This window comes from Hibiscus syriacus, unplaced genomic scaffold (genome assembly GCF_006381635.1).
Source record: "Hibiscus syriacus cultivar Baekdansim isolate YM2019G1 unplaced genomic scaffold, ASM638163v2 tig00113004_pilon, whole genome shotgun sequence".
NCBI lineage: Eukaryota > Viridiplantae > Streptophyta > Magnoliopsida > Malvales > Malvaceae > Hibiscus > Hibiscus syriacus.
The window spans coordinates 100,229-123,653 of record NW_024063436.1 but is presented as its reverse complement, the minus strand read 5'-3'; the positions used below and the strand labels follow the sequence as shown (position 1 = coordinate 123,653).

The window sequence follows — 23,425 nt, the reverse complement described above, 5'->3', positions numbered from 1 at the left end:
TTTTGAGCGTAACTAATATTTGGATGATCCCTCCATCCTGGGTTGTAAGTATTGCTATAGGGATTATAAGCCCTTTGGGGAGGTCCTTGAAAGTTCCCTACTGCATTAACTTGAGCCGATGTGTCATCTTGAATCAGTGGACAGTCGTTTGTGGATGATCAGATAATGCACATATTCCACATAATCTGTTGGGTCCTATTTTTCTTGCAACGAGATAGTTGAATACTTCAGTTAATTTATCTATCTTACTTTCTAAGGATGATGAACTTATCTCATGATCCCTTTGAGGAGGTTAATTAGTTGGGCAAAACTGTTGAGAATTTACGACCATCGTGGAAATTAAATCCATAGCCTCAGTAGGGGTCATGTTCACTAAAGCTCATCCGCTGACAACATCGATCATCTTCATTTCCAGGGGAGTTAATCCTTCATAAAAGTATTGATGGAGTGTTTGCTCAGTTAACCTATGTTGTGGGTAATTAGCACATACTTTTCAAATCTCTCCCAGTAGTCATAGAGTGACTCTCTCTTATGTTGCTTGATTCCAAGTATTCTTCTTCGTAACTCACTTGCTTTTGCAGCAGGAAAAAACATATCAAGAAAAAGTCGAGTCATTTGAGCCCATGTGGTAATAGAATTTAGAGGTAAATAAAACAACAATTCTTTAGCCGAATTGGCTAAGGAAAAAAGAAAAACTATAAGTTTGATTTGGTCCTCAGTTACTCCTTGTGGTTTCATGCTGGAGCAAACCATGTGGAATTTCGTGAGACTTTTATGTGGATTCTCGTTTGGTAATCTGAGAAAGGTAGGGAGGAGATAAATAAGGTAAGTTTTTAACTGGTATGGAGTTTCGCCTTGGGGAAAATCAATGCACAAAGGCTCTTGTTCAGTAGGAGTCGCGAGTAACTCTCTGATAGTGGGATCGACCATCGTATTTAGTTTTGTATTAGCGGATTCACTTGAGCTTGATTCTGAATTTGATTCTAGATCTAATTATTGTCTCTTTTTTTCTTGAAGTGTCTGTGCCTGAAGTCTCCGAGCTCTGGCTTCGATTTCTGGGTCGTACTCCACTAATTCGCCCGAGTTTGTCTTGGTCATTAATCAATAGCAAACAAAAAATAATAGTAACTTTGGCGAATTCCCCGACAACGACGCCAATTTGACAACTATCATTTTGATGTCAAAATAAATTCCTTCTTCCCAATAGAATATAAGAAATATGCAGTAAAGAGAATAAGGGTCTATCCTCAAGGACTTAGAAAATTCCTAAATTTCTGTTTGAATTGCTTAAACCAAGCGATAAGTAGTAAATAAAAAGGGGGTTTTGATGAAAACGATTGAATAAGGAAAAATAATTTAAAACGGAAATTAAGAATGTAAACAAAGATTTGAAAAATAATTATAGTAAAAAGAAGCCTCAGGCCTCGCTTTGATTCAATTCGTTTATGATTATCAAAATTGGATTTTCACTTCGAAATTCACGTCGGTTATAGTCTACAAAGCATTATCCATGTAACTTGCTTTTCATTTTGGTAACCGATTTTCCAAAAGTCAATCTTTGGAAATCCAACTTTTAATTGAACCAACCATGACAATCATCGTTAGTGCAAAAAACAGTTTTAGTTTAGGAAAAGTCCGACTCGGATTATGTTGTCACTTTAAGAATCGAACCCGATCTCAATTTCCCTTTGCAGACTGCCGCTAAGTGTGTTCACAGGAAGTCGGATTTGCTATTTACATATCTTTCCTCCCAAGTTTAAATCAAAACAACATCCTCACCAACGTCGACTTTTTGAAAAGAAAGTGTTTTGATTTTAAAATGATAGGTCAATTACCTACCAAAGTCTTTCAGAAAACTGAGAGTGACATCCTGAAGATGTTAAGAGATTTTCAATTTTCACATATTGAATTGAGTCATCGCTTAGCATTTTAGCTTATAAGAAATTTAGTTAAACATAACAAATAAAACTTAAAAACTTAAAAATAAAACTTAAAATAAAATAAAAATGAAAACTTGAAAAGAAAAGAACGAACTTTATAAAACTAGAAACAATAATAAGAGTGAAATCTGAATTGTATTTTTAGGCTTGTCCCAAGAGGGTATTTATAGCCTCTAAAATCATAGAGATAAACATAGAAATTAAAAGAAAAATTAAATTCCAATTTTAAAATTAAAAATAAATCTCCTAAGATATCTCTGTTCGTCCACATTCCAGAAGGTGCTGGCTAGATCTTTTAGAAAACTGCTGCTGACTGGACCTTTTAGAAAATGTCGCGTCAGACTGTGTCATGCCCAGAGTCGCTCATGTCTCCAACCCTGACCAAATAATAAAAAAATACAGAATGCTCCATTTTTACTGCTAATTTTGGAAAATAAGATCTTGCACGAAAATAAGCATAATATAATCAAATCATCAACAATAAATCCATAAGATAAAAGAATAGACAAACAAATATTATCGATTTAAAACACTAATCAAACAATAACTAGAAAAACTTAAAATAAAAAAATAAATTTTATATCAAATCAAATTTTATTCCTGTACGAAAATAATCGAAATTTAGATAGATCGATCAATTTACTAAACACGAACAATGTTGTTTTTTTTAGTAAAAGGACCAAAATATAATATTCCACTTCGTGCAGGACTTCTTTGGTGCTTTACCAGCTTTTTTGTGAGATATGCTGAAGATCAATCTATAAGCTTCAGGAATCTTAACATAGATGGGAAGAGAGAAAATGAAAAAAGAAATCCAAAAAAAGTAAAGAATGTTGCAACTTCAATTCTTATCTTCTCCTCCGGTCTCTGCCCAAACTTCAAAATTCAATACAATCTCCAACCCCAAGCTTTTTCCTTCTTTCTCTTCTCTCAAATCCCTTCAAAATTATGCCTTTAAATTTAATACCCTCTCTTTGACCTCCAAACCCTCCAAGTTTTCTCTCAAATGCGGCCAGTCTGAATATTTCGACCAGAAACAGAGGTTTAATAACTCTTCGTCTACTTCACCGCCTCCATCCTCAGGTTTTAAGAAAACAATGTGTTTAAAGCGTTTTTTTAGTGGCTTTTCCCCAAATATTTAAAGTGTTTTATTTCGCAGCAGGATCCCCGCCTAGGTATTACGTAGGTCATTCGATTTACAAAGGGAAAGCTGCTCTTACTGTGGAACCCAAGGCCCCTGAGTTTGTTCCTTTAGATGTATGTTTCATTCAAAGTTTTATCTTTTTTAGGTTATTTTTAAAATTTTTGAAACTGTAGTTATAGTTGGAAATGGTGGATGTTTTGATGGTGTTCCTTTGTTTTGTACAGTCAGGGGCATTTAAAATATCCAGGGAAGGATTTGTACTGCTACAGTTTGCACCTGCAGCTGGTGTTAGACAATATGATTGGGGCAGGAAGCAGGTGATCTTTCGCTAAATTAGCTTTCAGTTTAATGTTTTTGATAAATAACTTGGACATTTTGGGTAATGGTGTTTCCAATCTTCGAAGAAATGCATGGTTCAAATACTAGGACGGAGCAAAGGTTTTTTCCCCCCAAATGTTGTTTATAACTCTTTATTGATTTGAATGTCTGGAAATTCATGATTTTGGTCTCCACATTCAGATGTATACCATAAATCAAATGTCAAATATTTGTGGTAAAGGACAAATGCATACTAGAGACATGATATGCAACCATTGATGATTTGCTTTTCCAGGTGTTCTCGTTATCAGTCACAGAAATTGGAACTCTGATTAGCCTCGGCACAAAGGAATCTTGTGAATTTTTCCATGATCCTTTTAAAGGGAAAAGGTACTATCCTCCCCCTTCCCTCACCCCCTATCTGCAAAACTCCTTTCTATATCGAATGCTAAGGTTGGTAATTGAACTATTCCTCGCAACTGCTGAAATATTTTGTATCCCCGGTCCCATATTGGTTTTGCGGTTTCTCATATGTTCATGTGCTACATCAAAAGTAGATGCTTATTGAGGATCAATGATTCCATAAGACAAGCCATAGATTTTTTCCTATAAGAAAAGTTTTCTTCTATAGGGGGAGGAATGTTTTTATATGAAAGATACCATGTTTGTCTGTGGACCATTATTGCCTTAAGTAAGTTAAAGCCTAGAAATGCTTCTGATTCAGTATTTCTATTAATCGTGGAAGTAACTGTTAATATTATGCTTTTAAAGATTGAGTTACTTCCTGTACTTATTGATGGCAAGTTTAGTTTTTTTTTTGATAAATATGAAGATCTCATTAAAAAACCCCTTCATAACCGTCAAACAACAAGAGTGTCTCAACGGACATTGGAAGGAGGAAAAGAGTGCCTTAAAATTTTATTGCATAAATACCAAGTACAAGAAGAATACAATACCACCAATACCCATAGACAACCATCTCAACAATGAGCTACATTACACTACATAGACCACAATGAATCACTACATAGATACAACAGTGACCATACCCTGTTCAAAAACTATATCCTAAAAACATTAGACCAAATGCAAACATAACACAATTACCAAAAATGCCAACAAACCCCATTACAATAAACTCAATGCAACAAACAAATTCCATCCACTTAGCCTATCCCCAACTTAGCAAATTCATTCGCTTCCTAGTTAACTGCTCTCAACACATGTCAAACAATGACACCTTTGTTAACCACAATCGAGGCGATATCTTTAACTATGGACATAAACAACGGGGTGGTGGCAGCATGATTCTTTATTGCCACAACACTATTGGATTCCAAAATAAGCCTTCGATTCGCCGACATCCCCGACTACAAAAAAAGAATCAACTCTCTCTTCATTGCCAACAATTCTGCCATAATAGGAGGGCCATAACCAACTCTTTCTGAGAACGATCCCAAAACCACATCTTTCTCGTCTCTGAGCAACCCACCGATGCCACCTTCAACCATAATCTGTCCATAGGCGAAGACCAGCTCACTAACTTTGAAGGGATCCTTTCAGAACTCGAAAAACGATCAGCTAATGCAAGATCCCCCACTAGGCTATCGAAAGAAACCATCCATTTTGGAAATTTTGAAGTAAACCATGCTGCCACTCTATACCTCGTGAGAAAAGATAACATGGCAAAGTCCAGTTTCCCCTTGTTAAAAACAATCTCATTCCTCATTTTCCAAATCAACCACAAAACAGCTCCTGGGATGAACCCCATACGCTTAATTGATGCACAAGGTCAAACCAAACTGAAATCAATGTTGCAGGACACTCCAGAGTTGCAAAAGAAACCTCCTAAAGACGCAAAAAGCTTACCCATAATCCCCATGACACTTTATACGAAACAAATAGATGAGAAACAGTTTCATGAACCAACCCGCAAAGCGGACAAGATGGGTCTTCAATCCCTTGCACCCCACATTTAATTAATTCCACTTTGATTTCTACCTTCTTCTGCACCACCTGCCAGACAAAAGATTCGACTCGAGGAGGAGCCACGCCAAACCACACGTCTTTCCCACAAAAAACTATCATCCGAGTTATCAAGAAGGATTCTAAGGCAAGATTTAACTGAAAAACGATCATCACCTTCTCCTAACCATTCAAGTAGGGATGGGCATGGGTCGGATTTTTGGTCCACCCGACCCGAGAACAATGACTCCTCCACCCGAAATCCGACCTGACCCACATAACATATACCCTCCACCCGGCCCGAACCTGACCCGACTTTTTGAAATAAAATTCGAACCCGACCCGAAATAATAAAAAAATATTATTTTTATACAATAAAAATAGTGATTTAATTGAAAAAAAATAATATATAGAGGTATATTATTGTAATTATTACTAAATATATAAGGTAAAATTAATTTTTTTCCGGTCGGGTCGGATATTTTTTCACCCTAAACCCGAATCCGACCCGAACACCACCTTTAAAAAAACTTGACCTGAACCCGATTTTTTTAAAAAATCCCCGACCTGATCGGGTCGGGTTGGAACTTCGTCGGGTTCGGGTTCCATGCCCATCCCTACATACAAGACTATCATCAATCAACAGCGAAAGATTGAAATTATACAACAGTAAAATAAGTTCATTCCATTGTAGCATCTCCCAATCGACAAGATTTCTTCTCATAGAAATGTCCCAAAAACAGCTTGACGAGTTTGATTTCTTGAAATCGACAATCTTCCCCTCCTTGTTATTCGATAGAGTGAATAGTTAGGAAACCGTTCTTTCAATGGAACTCTATCCATCTAAGCATCATGCCAGAACATAATTTTGTCTCCATTGCCCACCTTCATTATAAAGTCACTCTGCAAATAAACCCCAAAATCATCATCGAATAGCAATTTTTAACACCACCTTTTTGTATCCAATATGCTTTGTAAGAGGCCAAATTTTCCATCCCCATTTAATTCGGATCAATTTTGTTATTGCAACAAATAATCATTTTTCACTAAGAGTTTTTCTCGTCAGCAAATTTCCACGTCCATTTTCCCAATAACGCTCTGTGCATAAGCTATAAATTTGGAACCCTAAGACCTCCCAATGTCTTAGGCTTGCAAACGGTAGACCAATTTACCCAATGAATTTTGCTTTTTGCAACCGAATCCCCCCCAAGAAAATTTTCCATAATCGAATTAAGCCTCTTCAGTACACAGCTCAGCATTCTAAAAATTGACATGAAATATATCGGCAAGGAGCAATGAACAGATTTTGTCAACACAACTCTACCAGTAATAGACAGTGAAGCTGCATTCCACCCAACTAATTTCTTGTAGAACTTTAAAAAAATCGGATCCCATAATGATACTGAATTTTTCTTCGTCCCAAGAGGTAACCCCAAATGATCTGTTGGGAATGAGCCCACTATGCACCCTAGCAGCCCACTCACTAATGACCCCTTCATTCACGTTGATTCCGAATAACCTAATTTTGGATAAATTAATTTGCAATCCAGATATCATCTCAAAGATTAGAAGTACCCTTCTCACATTCTTCAGTTCCTCGATCGAAGCATTACAAAAAATTAATAAGTCTTTTGCAAATTGGAGGTGAGAGAGCTCAAAGGAATTACCCTGACTTCCAATCTCAAATCCTCTAAACAAGCTTAATCTCGCAGCTTTTGACAACATCAAACTCAATAAGTCACCGACCAAATTAAAAAGGAGAGGAGAAAGCATCCCTGTCGAAGACCCCTCGTGATCCAAAACTCATCCGAAGGAAAACCATTCACTAAGACCGAGATTGAAGCAGTAGCACATTTTCATCCAAGATCTCCACCTCTGTCCAAACCCCATGCAATCCATGATTTTCAGTAATAAATTCCAATAAATTGAGTCGTATGCTATTTTGAAGTCAACCTTAAACGCTATTCCTTCAAGGCCTTTCATTCTCCAACAATCAATCCTCTCGTTCGCAATAAACGAACAATACATAATATGCTTTCCCGAAATGAAAGCAAATTGGGAAGAGTCAACAACTGCATCCATACATTGCCGTAATCTCCTAGATAACACCTTTGACTAAATCTTATAATGCCCTCCCACTAGGCTAATCGGTCTAAAGTCCTCAATACTTTTCGAACTCATCTTTTTTGGGATAAGGGTAATGAACGAGTGATTTACCCCTTTGTCCCATCTTTTTCTCACATAGAAGTCACTGAGAAAGCTCAAGATGACCTCTTTTAAGTTTGACCAAAACTTTTTGAAAAATCTCATTGTCAATCCATCTGGCCCCGGAGCCTTATTACTTACTATCCAAGAACGATATTGCATCCCAAACTTCTTCCTCCGAGAATGATCTTTCCAAAAACAAATTCTGCTCATTTGAAATCTTGGAGAAATTGAAATCCAATGCCTCTACCTCAATTGTAGGATTCCTATTATAAGCTTCTTTGAAAAAAATTACTACATTTGATTTAATAACTTCAAGATTCGTCGTTAACTGACCACTCACTTTCAACGCATTAATAGCATTCACCTTCCTCTATTTCCAGCACACTAATTGAAAAATCTAGTGTTACGATCGACCTCAAAACACCATTTCACACTTGATTTTTGCAGCCAAACCATCTCTTCTTTTTTGTATAGATCCCAAAGCTTCATTCTAGCCATACCCAAAGACTCCATAGAGACAGAAGAAGACCCTTGTTGCATGTCGAGTTATGCATCATGTATATATTTTTCTAATTCCGAGATGGATCCTTGCATTTTGCTAACACTGGCTTTAGACAACTTCTCGATTGTCTCTTTAGAACATTTAAGTATACTGGAAATCCGCCCATCCTTACTTTCTGAAATTTCTCTACCATTCTTTCTTTGAAACATTCCTCCTCTAGCAAATAATTGAACAATCTAAATGGTTTCGGCCCCCAATTCAAAACTTTACTTTCCAGACTAATTGCATTATGGTTTGATAAAGATCTCAGGAGCAAACTCTGATTTAGCACTGGAAACACTGACAAGAAATTCGAATCTACCAAAAAATTGTCCAATCTAATGAAAGTAGAAAATTTCCCTGTTGTTACACCAAGTGAAGTTACCACCCGACAAAGGGAGATCATTCGAACTAGCCTTATGCTCAAACTCATTAAAGATTCTCATCGAGAATCTGTTCTGACCTCTCCTCATTTTCTCTTCTTGTGACAGATATGCATTGGAGTTACCTCCCAAACAAATGAGACCATCCAATTGCAACACAAAGGACAACAACGCCTCAAAGAAAGATTCTTTCTCCGAATCCACTGATGGCCCATACACATTAATAAACCAACATTTAACAGACAATTCTCTTAAATTACCTTTAACTGCAATAAACCTCTCCTGAACACATTCGTCCTTCACCTCCATTTTGCTTTCATCCTATAGACTTATCAATTCCCCTGCTGACTCAACCGCGGGATATGCCACATACCCACTCAATATATTCCCTCCTAATCTCCTTAGTAAGGAAAGATTAACATTCTCCACCTTTGATTCTTGGATAAACATCAACACTGATTTCTTCCCTATAACAATATTTCTCACAACCCTAGACTTTTCTCTTCTCCCCAAACCCCTCACATTCTACAATAAAATACTTAAACTTGACATAGGAAGAAGAAAGAAAATTACCTAATAACCACATGAAATCAGATTCCACCCCCTTCCTCCTCTCCTCTATCAAAGAATTCACCTTTTTCATAAAAGCTTTCTTGCCTCCTCGAAAGGTTACACCCATCAAATTGCTAACTTCCCAGCTTGCCCGGACTTCTTCCTCCTTGTCCAAACAATGGCTTGAAGTCTTCGATTGATCCTTTTTTCCTCTCTCGAATTTCCTCTTCCCCTGCTCCTACTATAAACTCTATTGAAAAATTTGCTCCCGGTTCTACTGATTGACACACCTTTCTATAGTGCGACCACGATTTTGAGGACCCATTCTCTGGAAAGAGGACCTTGACATGGAAATTGATTCCTCGCCCCATTTATTATTATTATTTCGAGAATCAACTGAGCCCCTTATTCGGTTTCCATTACTGCTTAGAAAATCCAAGGACCTGAATCCTACGAAATCCAAGTTGGATAGATCCGCCTTTGCTGGTTCCTGGATCAGCCCGCTCATTGACTGTATTTTCCCTAGTAGAATTGGGTCTGTCTGGCCCAAAAATTAATTCCTCTAATCCGCCCATAATTCTCATCATCTATTCCCAACAAACTCTGATGCATAGGGACTACACAGTTCTCCTGCGTCTTTATATCAGTTCCCGCCGATTTAAATTGCCTCGAATTAGTTGCCTCATTAACTCCATGAGCGAAAACCTCCATGCCACCTGTCAAAAGTTCTTGATCCGAAGTCTCCACTCTCTCCTTGGACATCTGTCCTGCCTCTTGGACTTCCCCCTCCCTACCCTCAAGATCCCCTCAACGTCGCACTGGTTCTCCGGTGATCTATCCTCCCATTCATCAAAAAAATTCTCCTTCACTGTCTCCATTCAATACCTCAGAATATCCATCAACCGACAACTCTACTTTAATATTTATCACATACAACCTACCATTAGTGTTGATGGAAATCGATTCCGGGAAATCAAACGGACTAGCCGCCCTAATAACCATCTGCTCTACTCTGCAATCCAACTTCAACAGTGTTTCCTTCTTGATCTCCACTAACTCTCCCCACCGTGAAGCCAGGTTGGAGAAGAAGACTTCACTCCAACAATTCAAAGGTACTCCAATTAAAGACACTTCGCAAAATGCCAAAGGAACACCCCCTTCCGATGAAACTGGCCTCAACCAGTTGAAACAAAAATTTAACTCCAAAGCTTTTCCTTTCAGAGCTTTCATTTTTTCTTCTTCCGACTGAAAAGTAACTAGACATGAGTTCCTGGCGTACCCCATCTCACCACTTTTGCATGTATACCTTCATTGTGCAGAGCTCTTTGAATTAGTTCCACATCATACGATTGTTTATGAATGCTAGTCAACAACCTCTTTAACCTGCACCTTTCCTCCACCGAGATGAAAACATAGTAGGGATCCTTAGAGACTACTCCACTCGTCAACCTGTTAAATGCCCCTACTGGTAATCTCTTGTTTCCCATCAGTTTATCACAATAAGAGCTCCCATCATTAAACTTATTGAACACCATGCCTTTTCCTCCAAAGCTCTATTTGAATCGCCACCCACTTCGTATCCCCTTCATCGTCTGAACCAATCTGATTCTTCCTACTTGTTGATTTCTGATACTTCGCCACCTCACCGAAAATCTCCTCCCATCAATCATCGCATTATCTACCTTTGCTACTGCTTGCAAAAGATCCTCCCGACTCTCGAAGTGAACAAATGCAAACGTTGAATCCATGTACTTCGGTCTCTTGTTGACCATGGGAATAAACACCTTAACAACCTTGCCATGGAGCTTGAAACATTCCCACAAAGCACTCCTACTAACTCTTTTACTCAGATTAATTGATGCTCCACTTAGTGGAGTTCTATTCAGAGGCGGTTGATTTAGTTTTAATGGTTACAGGTGTTGGTTTTCTTTTCTATTATGTCCTTTTGCGTTGTTTTTTTTCCTGTTGCTGGAGGTGTAACTTAGAAATAGGATGATTGTCTCTGGGGTTTTGTGGTTGAGGATGTGATAGTTTTAGGTGATTCTTTTTTTGTAATGGTGTATATCTCCGTATGAGGGTATTCCGTGTTTTCATATGTATTTGATGTTCTATTCAATAAACTATGAGGTATTTTTTTCTTCCTTCCAATGTTCGTTAACATACTTCTTAGTATGTGGACGAATACGAGGGGAGTTTTTAATGAGACCTCCAACTTTTATCAAAAAAGATTATCGACAAAAGCAGACCAAGGGGCTCCAGTAGGGAGAGAACCTTGAACTGACTTTTCACTTACCATTTTTTTTTGCTTAAAAAAATATCCAAAATATCTTTTTCGGGGTTCAATAAGTGAAATTAGAGGTAAATCATCATTTGACTCTCCACTAGCTGCTAAAGGCGCTGATCTTTTATGGCAAGTTTAGTTTAAATTATTTTTATAGTGAAATATATTTTGTAGTGGGCTTTCATGTGTAAATGTTGCAGAAAAGGCACGTTTGCTCGTAGTTAAGATGTATTATAATGGCATTGTATTATTTTTCAGTGATGAAGGGAAGGTTAGGAAGGTCTTGAAGGTGGAGCCACTTCCTGATGGGTCTGGTCATTTTTTCAACCTTGGTAATGCTCATTTCCCTTGAATCCTTTCCAGAAATTAAAGTTCATTAATACATCACTTAGATCCTTTTCAGTTGTAAGTTTGATGTCACTCTAGCCTTAGGATATGTTTCATTGTTTGGTATAGAGTTTTCTCATTGTCAAATGTCAAAAATGTGCTAGAGGAATTTGCTCCCATGCTGCTGTTGTTAAATGAAACCAACTTTGATATATCTTCTAATCAGAACTAATGGAATGGGAAAGATCAACTTATATTGTGAACAACACCACCTTTTTTTTCTCTTTTTTCATATCATGCTCTTTGTGATTATAATCAATCTGTGACAGATTGAGGCCTAACATTTCTAATGGCTTTTGTTGAAGGTGTTCAAAACAAACTTGTAAACATGGACGAAAGCATTTATATTCCTATCACCCTAGCAGAGTTCACTGTCCTGAAATCAGCATTCAGCGTATGATGCATCTCTCTCTATTTTCACCTTTATAGACTTTTTATCTGTGGTGTTAAGATGTATCATGACATGCTTTTAAGTCATAAGATGTATGGCAGAGGATCAATGCCATCTTGGATCAAATCTTATTTATCTCGGGCAAATTTTGTTCAACAAATACTACTTGCATAGCAGCATACATAAATTCCAAAGGGATGACATGTTTGAATAAGTGTTTGGAAATGGCATCCCACACCCCAAACTTTGCTTTCCCCTTAATATTTCTTTTACAAGTGAAAGACCATTGAACACGAGTCCATTAGTATCATGATTGTTTTCTAACTTGCTTTGAACAACCCTTTTCTTTCCTCTGCAGTTTATTTTGCCGTATCTTTTAGGATGGCATGCCTTTGCGAATTCAACAAAACCGGATGAGGCAAGCCGTGTGAATAATGCCAATCCTAGATATGGAGGAGACTACGAATGGAGCAGATAGTTCAAAATTTTGTCAGAGGACGACCTTTCTAGTTTACCTAGTGTTTTTCCAGAATGTTATAAAATTGTTGTTGGATTGTGCTTTAGACTCTTGATAGCGATTCAAGTTTGTTTCGAATGATTGTTAATTTATTTCTCAAATTTTGTTGCGTCGCAAATAGGGTTGTAAATAGGTTGTGAACTACTCAAGTTTAATTCGGTCAAAACCTGATAAATACTAGACAATAATTGACTTGATTCAAGCTCGATTAAGTTTTTAACAAGTCGAAACGAACTATTTGATACTCGAGTCAAAAAAAATTGTAAATAATTCGAAAATATAATATATTAATATATTAAGATTTTATTTTTATAAAAATAAATTTTCAATAATTTTAGTATTTATGTGTTGATTTTTAAAAAAGTGTAATATAATATTTTCATGTATTTAAGATATATTTGTATTTTGTTGGATAATTGAAATTTGTAAGTTTTCCCAATTATATCCGTTTTATAAAATAATTATATTAAAATGATTAAAATATATATTTTACATCTTAAATTTTCTTTTTTCTTTTCCTAGCTTTCCTCCAAATTGAGGTAAAAAAGAAATAGTGCGTTTCAAGGGAAACCAAGGGATATTGAACTCCTTTTACTTTCCCTTGCTTAAATAATAAAAATGTTATTCGAACAAGGGGAAGATGCTCACTTCTCCTTTCCCTTATTTATTCGAGCATACGGTAAAGGTTTCAAAAAATTATGAATCAAACCTCTGCGGGCTTCTCGGCTCTTCATCTAAATTATCAATACCATCTCTTCTTGAATCCTTCTTACTTCCGGATAAAATATCTGCAACGTCTTTCATACCCTGAAATAAACAAGTCAAGATTTAGATTAGGTATTACAATGAATAAAAAAGAATAGAAAGTTCAACCTAGATAGAAAAGATGAGTGAGAGAGAAAGAGACGTAGAGAGAGAAAAGTTGAAAGATAAGTCGTCCTCCGACGAATATTGGAGATCTTTCGTCGATAATCTAAGTAAGAGAGTTTCAAGACGAGCGTTAAGTGAATTGTTTCTCTTCCAGGGTCCTGTAGTGAGAGTTTTCATTCCTAATAAAACAAAAAATACAAATCCTCCACATTCGCTTTTGTGTAGTTTGGCAATGAGGCAGGTTTGAGGAAGGCAATACAAAACGTCAACGGGTCGTGGATAGATGGGAGGAAAGTATCAGTTGGAGTTGCAAGATATCAGGAAGCTCGATCAAGGATAGTGGGGACAAAACGTTCACTGACTAATGTTTCAAGGCATAATATAGAAGTAACTTCAAAGCTAAATGAGAAAGATGATTTTAACAGGAGTTTAAGAGATGAGATATCATATAAGGATGCTTTGTTGACGAACAGAAGGTAGAGGAGTGTTTACGAATTCAGGGAGATTAGGAACGACAGTCTAAACAGGGTGAAAGGAAAGAAGAATATTTGGGAGATGCATATCCCGTCCGAAAGCTCAAGATGGGTTAAAAGTTCACTAACGGGAATTGTCAAACACTCTTTCGAGCTGGAGTTGGTTAAGAAAGCTTTGGCTAATGAAGGCTACGAAGTTCAAATTGCTAGGTGGGGGTACGTTTGGAATTCTTGTGTACTCACCTTCAAATCGACTGATGAGATGATGGAGGCATGGACGAAGAAGAGTGAGAAGTTATACTTTTGGTTCGATCGGTTGGCACCTTTGCTGAATGAAGTTGGGGTACCAATGGCTTACTGCCTGGTAGAATTATACGGTGTACCTCTTTTATGTTGGCATGATTTTTTTTTGGAACGATTAGTTGGGAGGTGGGGGACGGTGGAAGGCATTCAGGATTCTATAAAAAATAGGGAAGACCTCTCGACGGTGAGATTTCTGATCAGGGTAGCGAGCCCGTTCAATGTTCCGGAGGTGGTCACTATAGGGTCGTACGGAATGTCTTTCAAAGTAAGAATTAAGTTGGGTTCAGCGTCTATTACTTCAACTTTTTTCTAAGCAAAACGCCAGCGAATGTTTCCGATCAAAGAGACATTGGAGAAGTGCTGTCGGAGGAGGTAGCTGTCAGTCGAAAGATAGCTGACGAGGAAGGTTCAGATCGGTCAGAAGAAGATGCACGCAAAATATTCGACACGTGGATTAATCAAAGTGTTTCTTCTAGATTTTTTGGAGTTGGTCGGGGTCAACAGTTTCCAATGTCAAGCAGGGATGAGAAATGCATTAATAGCGGGGTGTCAGGTTTTTTTAGTTTTGGGAGAAACAAAGTTGGGGAGTATGCGGGTCTGGGCATTAGGAATTCAAAAGAATTTGTTATTGGGTCGCAGGCACAATCAGAGGATAATAGTGAGCCTGATTCTCCAATCCTAAAGATTATTCCTTCTGGTTCAGGAATCAAGTTAAATGGGTTTGGGCAAATGGGTCAGAAACAAAATTTAGTTTTGTCTTGCAATAAAGAGGATAAAGTTAACTGTGGGAAATCTAATAGTTGTTTTCAAGCAGGGGTGGGATTAGTGGCTCCAAAAGCAAATTTAAAGTTAGTTGGGTCTGCTGCAGATTTTACTAAGATTGTTTCAAGGGGAAGATCATAATACTGTTCAACAAGAAGATTATCCATGAAGAGTTCCCTGATTGAGAGGAAAAGGATAGGCAGCTATAAAAGGGTTTATAAAAGGTTTAGGGAGAGAAAATTCTAGTTTAGAAATGAGAAAAATTTAATTTCTGAAATAGAGGGGGATATAGGCAGACAGAGGGAAAGGGCATTAGTATTATATCCGGTTCAACCTGTAAACCCGGAGATAGAGATGAGTAGGGAAGGTTGCATGGAATTTTTTTAAGAAACAAATAGAGAACTGAAGTCTTGATAGTGAGGACGAAGGGTGGTTTTCGGAAGGTGACAGTTCCGGCTCCAAAAAAAAATCAGCAGAAGAGTTAAAAGATTTTTGATAAGGGATGCCTTAGATCAAGTTAACACTTCTACAGTATCCACATCTGCATTTTCGGTACTGTTGGAGGAAGCTTTGGCTACTTGGGAAATAAGTAAGCTATTAGGAGTATCCTTTAAGGGGGGAAGAAAGCATTTCGGGAAAAAATTATAAATTTGGAGAAATGCATGAGTTCAGCTAAGTGAGGTGTTTAATTTTTGGGGGAGATTAGGTTCTTGATTATTTATTATGTTGACAACGTGTTGTTCAAAAAATGGTTTCTAAGAACAATCCATCATTTATATTTCTGCAAAAAACCAAAGTTGAGAAGTTACCAAGGTCATTCTTTAGAAGAAGTGGGTTGAACAACATTCAAGGGTTTATTGAATCGCCAGCTGTAGGCTCTTCAGGAGGTATTTTAAGCTGCTGGAATGACAACATTTTCTAAGTGGAAGATCAACATATCAGCAGAAGATACATTGTTATTTTTGGGAAATTTCAAACTAATCAATTTAGGTGTGGATTCAATAATGTTTATGGGCCTTCAGTGGAGGATGAGAAAGCTAGTTTTTTTTAGGAACTATGTATGTTTCTTAATTGTTACAATTTACCTTTATATGTGGGAGGGGATTTCAATGTCTACTTATCAGAAGAAGAAAAGAAATGTAGAGCTCAAAACAGAAACTCTATGGAGATTTTTAGACATTTTATCTAACAAGCTGGCCTAATTGATCTACCTTTATCTGGAGGAAGGTTTACATGGTGTAATAATCGGGAATTTCCTACTTTTGTTAGACTGGACAGGTTCTTTGTAGATGTTAATTTCTTGACAGCATTTCCTGAAATCACTCAATCTTTACTTCCTAAGTCTGTCTTTGATCATAATGCAATTATCCTTGAGAATGGTGGAGTAAATTGGGGCAAGAAACCTTTTAAACTTTACAACTATTTGATGAATGAGGATGGTTTTGAGGAGCTGGTCGATTAATCTATTAAAGATTGCAAGAAAAATCAGAAAAGAGTTGGAATTTTGAGCATTCTAAAAAGTACGAAAATTGCTATTAAAAATTGGGCTGGAAAAAGATATAAGTTTACAGGTGCCTTGATTCTGGACTTAGAAAGCAAAATTCATGAGTTAGAGGAGGATTTTTAGCAACGGCAAGATTCGAGGGGAAGCAAAAATGCAACATATTTAATTTCTTTGAGGGTTGAATTATGAAGGCTTTATAAAATCGAGGAGCATATTTGGTACCGGAATTCTAGGGCGAAATGGGTGAAAGACGGTGACCGCAATTCATGATTTTCTATACATGTGCTTCCATTAGGAAGAGGACAAATTCCTTGTTTGCTTTTAACATTAAAGGTGAGATCATCAAAGATCCGAATCTCATCAAGGCAAGTTTTTGGGACTACTTTTTCGAAGTTTATAATTTTCGTTCAACCTTGGAAGTGGAAGATTTAAAGCTGAATTTTTCTAGAATTTCCTTGGAGCAACGACTATTTTTAGAAAATAAGTTTTCAGAGAAAAAAATTTGAGGGCTTTGAATTCGTGTGATAGCAGTAAAGCTCTCGGGCCTGATGAATTAAATATGGGGGTTTTCAAAAGGTTTTGGTCCTTCCTAGAAGAATATATTCTAAAATTCTTCCACAACTTTTACCTGGAAAAGAATGGGAACATGGAATTAATCATACTTTCATAACTCTCATCCCGAGGGTTCCAACATTGGTGGCTTAGAAGATTACAGACCTATCAGCTTAGTATGAGGGATGTATAAGATTCTTTCGAGGAGATTGAGATGTTGCATTAATGATATCATCAGTTCTTCACAATTTTCTTTCATTCCTGGTCGACAAATCCTGGATTGCTCTTTTATTGCTAATGAGGGAATTGAGTTTTGGAGGAAAAAAAGACTAAAGGGTTGTGTGTTCAAGGTGGATTTCAAAAAGGCCTATGACACGGTGGATTGGCCAATTTTGTTCAAAGTGACAAAGAAGATGGGTTTCGGAACCAAATGGTGTAGTTGGATAAGAAAATGAGTTACAATCGCCTCGATATCAATTTTGGTTAATGGGGTTCCTTCTGAGGAATTTCCAATGGCAAAGGGTCTTACACAATGCTGCTCTCTATCCCTTCTGTTGTTTAACTTAATTGGAGAACTTCTCAATTTATTGCTTCTTAAGTCGCTTTCTTCGGGTTTGTTATATGGTTTGGTGATAGGTAGAAATAAGGGTTCTTTTAACTTGTCTCATCTGCAATTTACATATGATCTTATCATTTTCTATGATGCCTCGAAGATGCAGATATTAAATGTTAAGAGGGTTTTAAGAGTTTTTGAAGTCATGACTGGTCTTCAACTGAACCTCAATAAAAGTAGATTATTTGGTATAAACACTAGCGAAAATGAGGTAAAGGAGTGGGTGAGAGCTATTGGTTACTCAGTTGGAAGTCTTCCTTCTGATTACCTTGGGTTGCCTCTTGGTGCAAACAGAAATTCTTCATCCCTATGGGATTCGATTATCTAGAAATTTTACAAGAAGCTTGTCGGTTGAAAGGCAACAACACTTTCTTTGGCAAGGAGATTGGTCTTGTTAAAGACGGTATTATGCTCGCTTCCAACTTATTACTTGTCCCTATTTAAGATTCCTTCTTCGATTAATAAATAAACTTAATTCCATTATGAAATTTTTTTCATGGGGATGATGAATAGAGAACAATAAGATTCATTGGGTTATTTGGTCCACAGTGTGTAAATCCAAAAATGAGGGTGGAGTGGGTGTGTTGGACCTAAATGTTTTTAATAGAGCTCTCTTAGGAAAATGGTCTTTGAGGTTTGCTAATGATAAGAAGTCCGTTTGGAGGAAGATGATTTGCAGCAAGTACAATCTTGACTCGACATTGTTATTGTTTAACAGCAAGATTCCTGATAACCGTCGTTTTGCTATCAAAATAATTACTGGCTTCTTAATAAATAAAAATGAAAATGTAGTATAGAGAAGCAGGGTCGATCCACAGGGACTGTGGTGTTTCTGATTTAATAAAACTCTTTCTTGATTTTAGAAAAAAGATAGAATTCCAGATGAAGTTGAAAAGATATATTAAAAATAAATAAATAAAAAAATAATATAATAATAAATATTAATAGTAATAAATATAAAAGGGAATTTTTTTTAAAGTTGTGGTTAAAATAAAAATTAAGAATTAAATAAAAGAAAAATAATTAAATAAACAAATTAAAGAGATTAAGATAAAGAGAAACTTATTGTGAAAACAACCTCAAATTCCTCGGATCATCGAAACAAATTTTACTTCAAGATTCACGTAAGCTTACAAGAACAATTATTCGCTTCCAACTCGGATTGTGTCGTTTCAACAACAACCGATTCCGATCTCAGTTTCCTCTTAGCAAACAATTTTGCTAAGTGTGTTCTCGGGAAGTTGAATATGATTCAATAAGAAAATCCTTCTTCAAACATTAACCATAACAATATCCGAACCAATGTCGAAATAGTTTTGATTTGAAAAGTAAGCTTCAGAAAACAGGGAGAAAATCCGAAGCGATTTAAGTACCTTGCAATTCTCACGTTTGGAATTAAGTCTTCGCTTTAGTCTTCGGCTTGAAAGAAAATTAGCTAAGCATAACCAAAATCATACTTAGCATAATAGAAAAGTATGCGAAAAATAGAGAGAAAGCTAGAGATAAAAAGAAGATTTTATTCTCAAATGAGAGAGATGCTTCTAGGCTCACCCTTAGAGGGTATTTATAGCCTTCAAAATCCTAAAAACAAGCTAAAACATATTAAATCCTAATTAAAACACTTAAAACTATTTAAACTAAAATACCTAAAAATAATATAATATAAAATAAATCTTAATTAAAATACTAAAACCTATTTAAACTAAAATACAAAGATAAAGATAAAATATAAAAATAATATCTTAAAACTTAATTAAAATACTAAAAACCTATTTAAACTAAAATACAAAGATAAAATATAATGTTTAAAATATTATCCTAAATTTGAGTTTAATCCAAATCCAAATTCGAGCCAGCTTTGATTCCGAAAATAAAAAATCTGCAGAATTATGTCCTTTTTGTGCAATTTCCATAATCTTACGTCCTGTATAGAAAATGAATTAAAATGAACAAATAAGCCACAAAAATCAATGATTAAAGAGTAATTTAAAAGTAAAATATTAACTAAATTAAGCACTTATCAAATTCCCCCTCACTTATTCAATACTTGTCCTCAAGCATTCTTCAATTAGCATATCAAAATCATAAGTTGTCATCTTCAATTTCAATTTATTCCTCAAACTTCCAATCGAATTAAGTCCATGACATTTGTCGAATTCAAGTTACAATCAAGAAAAGACATAACCAAGAAAATTTAAAGTAGGCAAGATATCTCAATTAATTGCCAACTTCAATGAAACATGACTCAATACCTCACAAAGATTCACACATATCCGCTCAAAGTGTTTGGGGTAAATGGAACCGCTCAAACTGAAACTAACCAAAATATTACCATAGGCTTGGAATCCAACCAAGTCTCCACCACGAAAAATGAACATAATGCAATAATAAAGGGGTCTTTAAATAAGGTGTAACGGGGCTTAGGTTAGGGTAAGGAAAGGCCGAAAAGAAAGATTTAAAATACCGAAACAAGAGATCAAAATAATTAAGAACAATCCACGAATTAACATGAAGCGCAATAAAGAACAAAACAAGAAAAAAGAATAGATGAAAGACAATTGAAGCAATCGATTTTTTTCTTTCCTTTTTTTCGAACAAAGGGTCTTTTTTTTTGTTCGATACAGTGAACAACTTGTTTTTTTATAAAGATTGAATTTTTTTCTGGAACAACAATGATACAAGATCTCAAGTCTCGGTAAGGGTGTGAAAAGAGAAAAAAAAAGGCTTCGGGTTTAATTATGAGGTGTAAAAACAAAGAAAGGGAAATAGACTCAAATATGGTTCACTAGTAGATATATAAATGGGTAGGTTTTTTGGGAAAAGTGGGTTTATCCTAGGTGCCCCTATCACATTAAAACATTACGTTCAACATGTAGTCTCGATATGTATTGTGATTACAAGTTCTAGAATATCCTAATTAGTTCGGCTCACACAAGTCAAACAATGAGCAAGAAAGAAAATGTATGCTCGTTAGGCTCAAATCTCACAAGAAAAGTTTATATGCATTGAGTCAAGTTCATCTCTATTGACAAAAGCATGAAATATCAATACTCAACAAAAAATTCACTAGCTATATCAATCACCAATCATGCAAATTAATTTCGATAAAAAACATGGTCATAATCCGAAAGGAAGCAAGAGTATAAAGCGAAATTCAAGACTAGCAACCAACGATTACAATATATCAACATCAGAATAACTCAATTTCAAACGATTAAACAAGTCAAGAAAAAATTGACACATGCTTATCCTTCCCCCCTCACTTATTCCGTTTTGTCTCAAAACGTATATCAAATTTAAAAAACAAAGAGAGGAAAAAAAAAGAATACTCTCCAATCTAGTGGCGATCACGGCCACGTCGAGACGAGCTGTTGTAGAGTAGACTGTCCGATGATGCACTGTTCTATTCGAACTTTTCTGCACAATTCAAACCAAATCTGTTTTTTTTTTCTGCACTGCATTGTTTGAATTTGCTGTGTATTTTTCTGCACTGTTCGACCCAAATCAGTTTTTTCTGCACTGTTCTGTTCGAATTTTTCTGCACAGTTCGAACCAAATCAATTTTTCTGCATTGTTTTTTCGTTAAATATTCGATCGGAATTCAGATCTTTTCAGAAAAAATAAAATTAATCAAAATAAAATAAATAGGATGAAATAAAGTTCGCTAAAAAATAAAACAAAAATAAAAAAAATAAAAACAAAAATATAACGAAATGGGTTGTCCCCCATCAAGCGCTTTTGTTTAACGTCGTTAGTTCGACGACCTGATTTTTCAAAGCGTGGGTTCCTCTAAATTGATTTCTTCAATTAGATCAACTGGAGCATTTTCATAATATGACTTCAATCTTTGACCATTAACTTTAAATCGTGCTCCTGAGTTATCTACAATTTCAACAGCACCGTGAAGAAATACTTGAGTAACTGTAAATGGTCTGAGCCATTTTGATTTGAGTTTTCCTGCAAAAAGTTTAAATTTGAAGTTAAATAATAAAATCTTTTGACCGACAAAAAAAGTTTTAAAAGAAATTCTACTATCGTGAAATTCTTTTGTTTTTTCTTTAAATATCCGAGCATTATCATAGGCATTTCTTCGGATTTCCTCAAGTTCTTGAATGTGTAATTTCCGAGCTTCACCAATTGCATCAATGTCCATGTTACATTGTTTAACGGCACAATAAGCCCGATGTTCTAACTCGACCGGTAAATGGCATGGTTTATCGAAAACAAGCCAGTATAGTGACATCCCAATGAGACCATTATAAGCAGTTCGATATGCCCAAAGTGCATCAATTAATTTTAAACTCCAATCCTTTTGGTTCGGTTTAACAATTTTCTCAAGAATTGTTTTAATTTCTCGATTTGATACTTCTGCCTGTCCATTTCTTTGTGGATGGTAAGCGGTAGCAATTCTTTGAGTTATTCCAAATTTCTTCATTAGTGAATCGATTACTCGGTTGATGAAATGTGTTCATCTGTCGCTTATTATAGCCCGTGGTGTGCCAAACCTGGAAAAAATATTTTTCAAAAAATTAACTATAGTTTTAGTATCATTATTCCGAGTGACTTTAACTTCCACCCATTTAGAAACATAATCCACAACTAAAATAATATAAGTATTTCCAAATGACGAAGTAAAAGGACTCATATAGTCGATTCCCCAAACATCAAAAATTTCACAAACTTGTATAGAATTAAGTGGCATTTCATTCCTACGGCTTAAATTACCTGTACGTTGACATCTTTCACTAGTTTTCCAAAATAGATAAGAATCCTGAAAGATGCTAGGCCAATAGAAACCACATTCAAGAATTTTATGAGTTGTACGTTTTGGTCCAAAATGACCACCGCAAGAGTAAGAATGACAAAATTGTAAAATTGAGTTTACCTCACTTTCGGCAATACATCGTCGAATTACCTGATCCGAGCAGTGCTTCCATAGATAAAGATCGTCCCAAATATAGTATCGGGATTCTCGCTTAATTCGATTGATTTCAGCTCTTGTCAAATCTAATAGTAACTTACTTGTGGCCAAATATTTAACCATGTCTGCAAACCATGGAGTTATGCTTTGCGCCACCATCAGTTTTTCTTTAGGAAATTCTTCTCTAAGTGGTGGTTCGGATGTGGAAAGGGGAATTCGACTCAAGTGATCTGCTACCAGATTTTCACATCCCTTTTTGTCTTTAATTTCCAAGTTAAATTCCTGTAAAAACAGGATCCACCGGATAAGCCTTGGTTTTGCTTCATTTTTGCTCATCAAATACCTTATAGTTGCATGATCAGAAAAAACAGTAATTTTAGTACCAAACAAATAGGATCTAAATTTTTCTAAAGCAAAAATTATAGCAAAAAGTTCTTTTTCCGTTGTCGAATAATTTTTCTGTGCCGAGTCCAAAGTTCGGGACACGTAGACTATGACATGTGGCTCTTTCCCTATTTTTTGGTCGAGAATGACTCCAACGCTAGTGTCCGATGCATCACACATAAGTTCAAAGGGATGATTCCAATCTAGCGGCTGAACAATTAGAGCTGAAATAAGTTTTTCCTTTAATGAATCGAAAGACTCTTTGCATTTTGAATTAAAGTCAAAGTCTTGATCCTTTTGAAGTAGATTGCATAAAGGTTGTGTTATCTTCGAAAAGTCTTTAATAAACCTGCGGTAAAATCCTGCATGGCCAAGGAAAGAACGAATTTCCCTCACAGTTGTGGGATAAGGAAGTG

General features: G+C 36.0%; 2 protein-coding genes across 3 annotated transcripts; both read left to right on the top strand.

Moving 5' to 3' along the window:
* Positions 1-2,723: 2,723 nt before the first annotated feature.
* LOC120185203 (single-stranded DNA-binding protein WHY1, chloroplastic-like) lies at positions 2,724-12,741 on the top strand. Of its 2 annotated transcripts, none has more exons than XM_039189493.1 (7): positions 2,724-3,023; positions 3,100-3,197; positions 3,309-3,401; positions 3,698-3,792; positions 11,591-11,664; positions 12,025-12,113; positions 12,469-12,741. In XM_039189493.1, exons 1-7 carry the CDS (start codon positions 2,771-2,773, stop codon positions 12,586-12,588), a joined length of 822 nt encoding a protein of 273 aa, XP_039045424.1. In that variant the 5' UTR covers positions 2,724-2,770; the 3' UTR covers positions 12,589-12,741. The 2 variants fall into 2 exon arrangements, with proteins under 2 accessions (XP_039045424.1, XP_039045425.1); XM_039189494.1 differs by having other exon boundaries at positions 2,725-3,023; positions 3,103-3,197.
* Positions 12,742-17,603: 4,862 nt separating this feature from the next.
* LOC120185213 lies at positions 17,604-18,032 on the top strand. The gene has a single exon (XM_039189504.1). It carries the CDS (start codon positions 17,604-17,606, stop codon positions 18,030-18,032), a length of 429 nt encoding a protein of 142 aa, XP_039045435.1.
* The last annotated feature ends 5,393 nt before the right edge of the window (positions 18,033-23,425 follow it).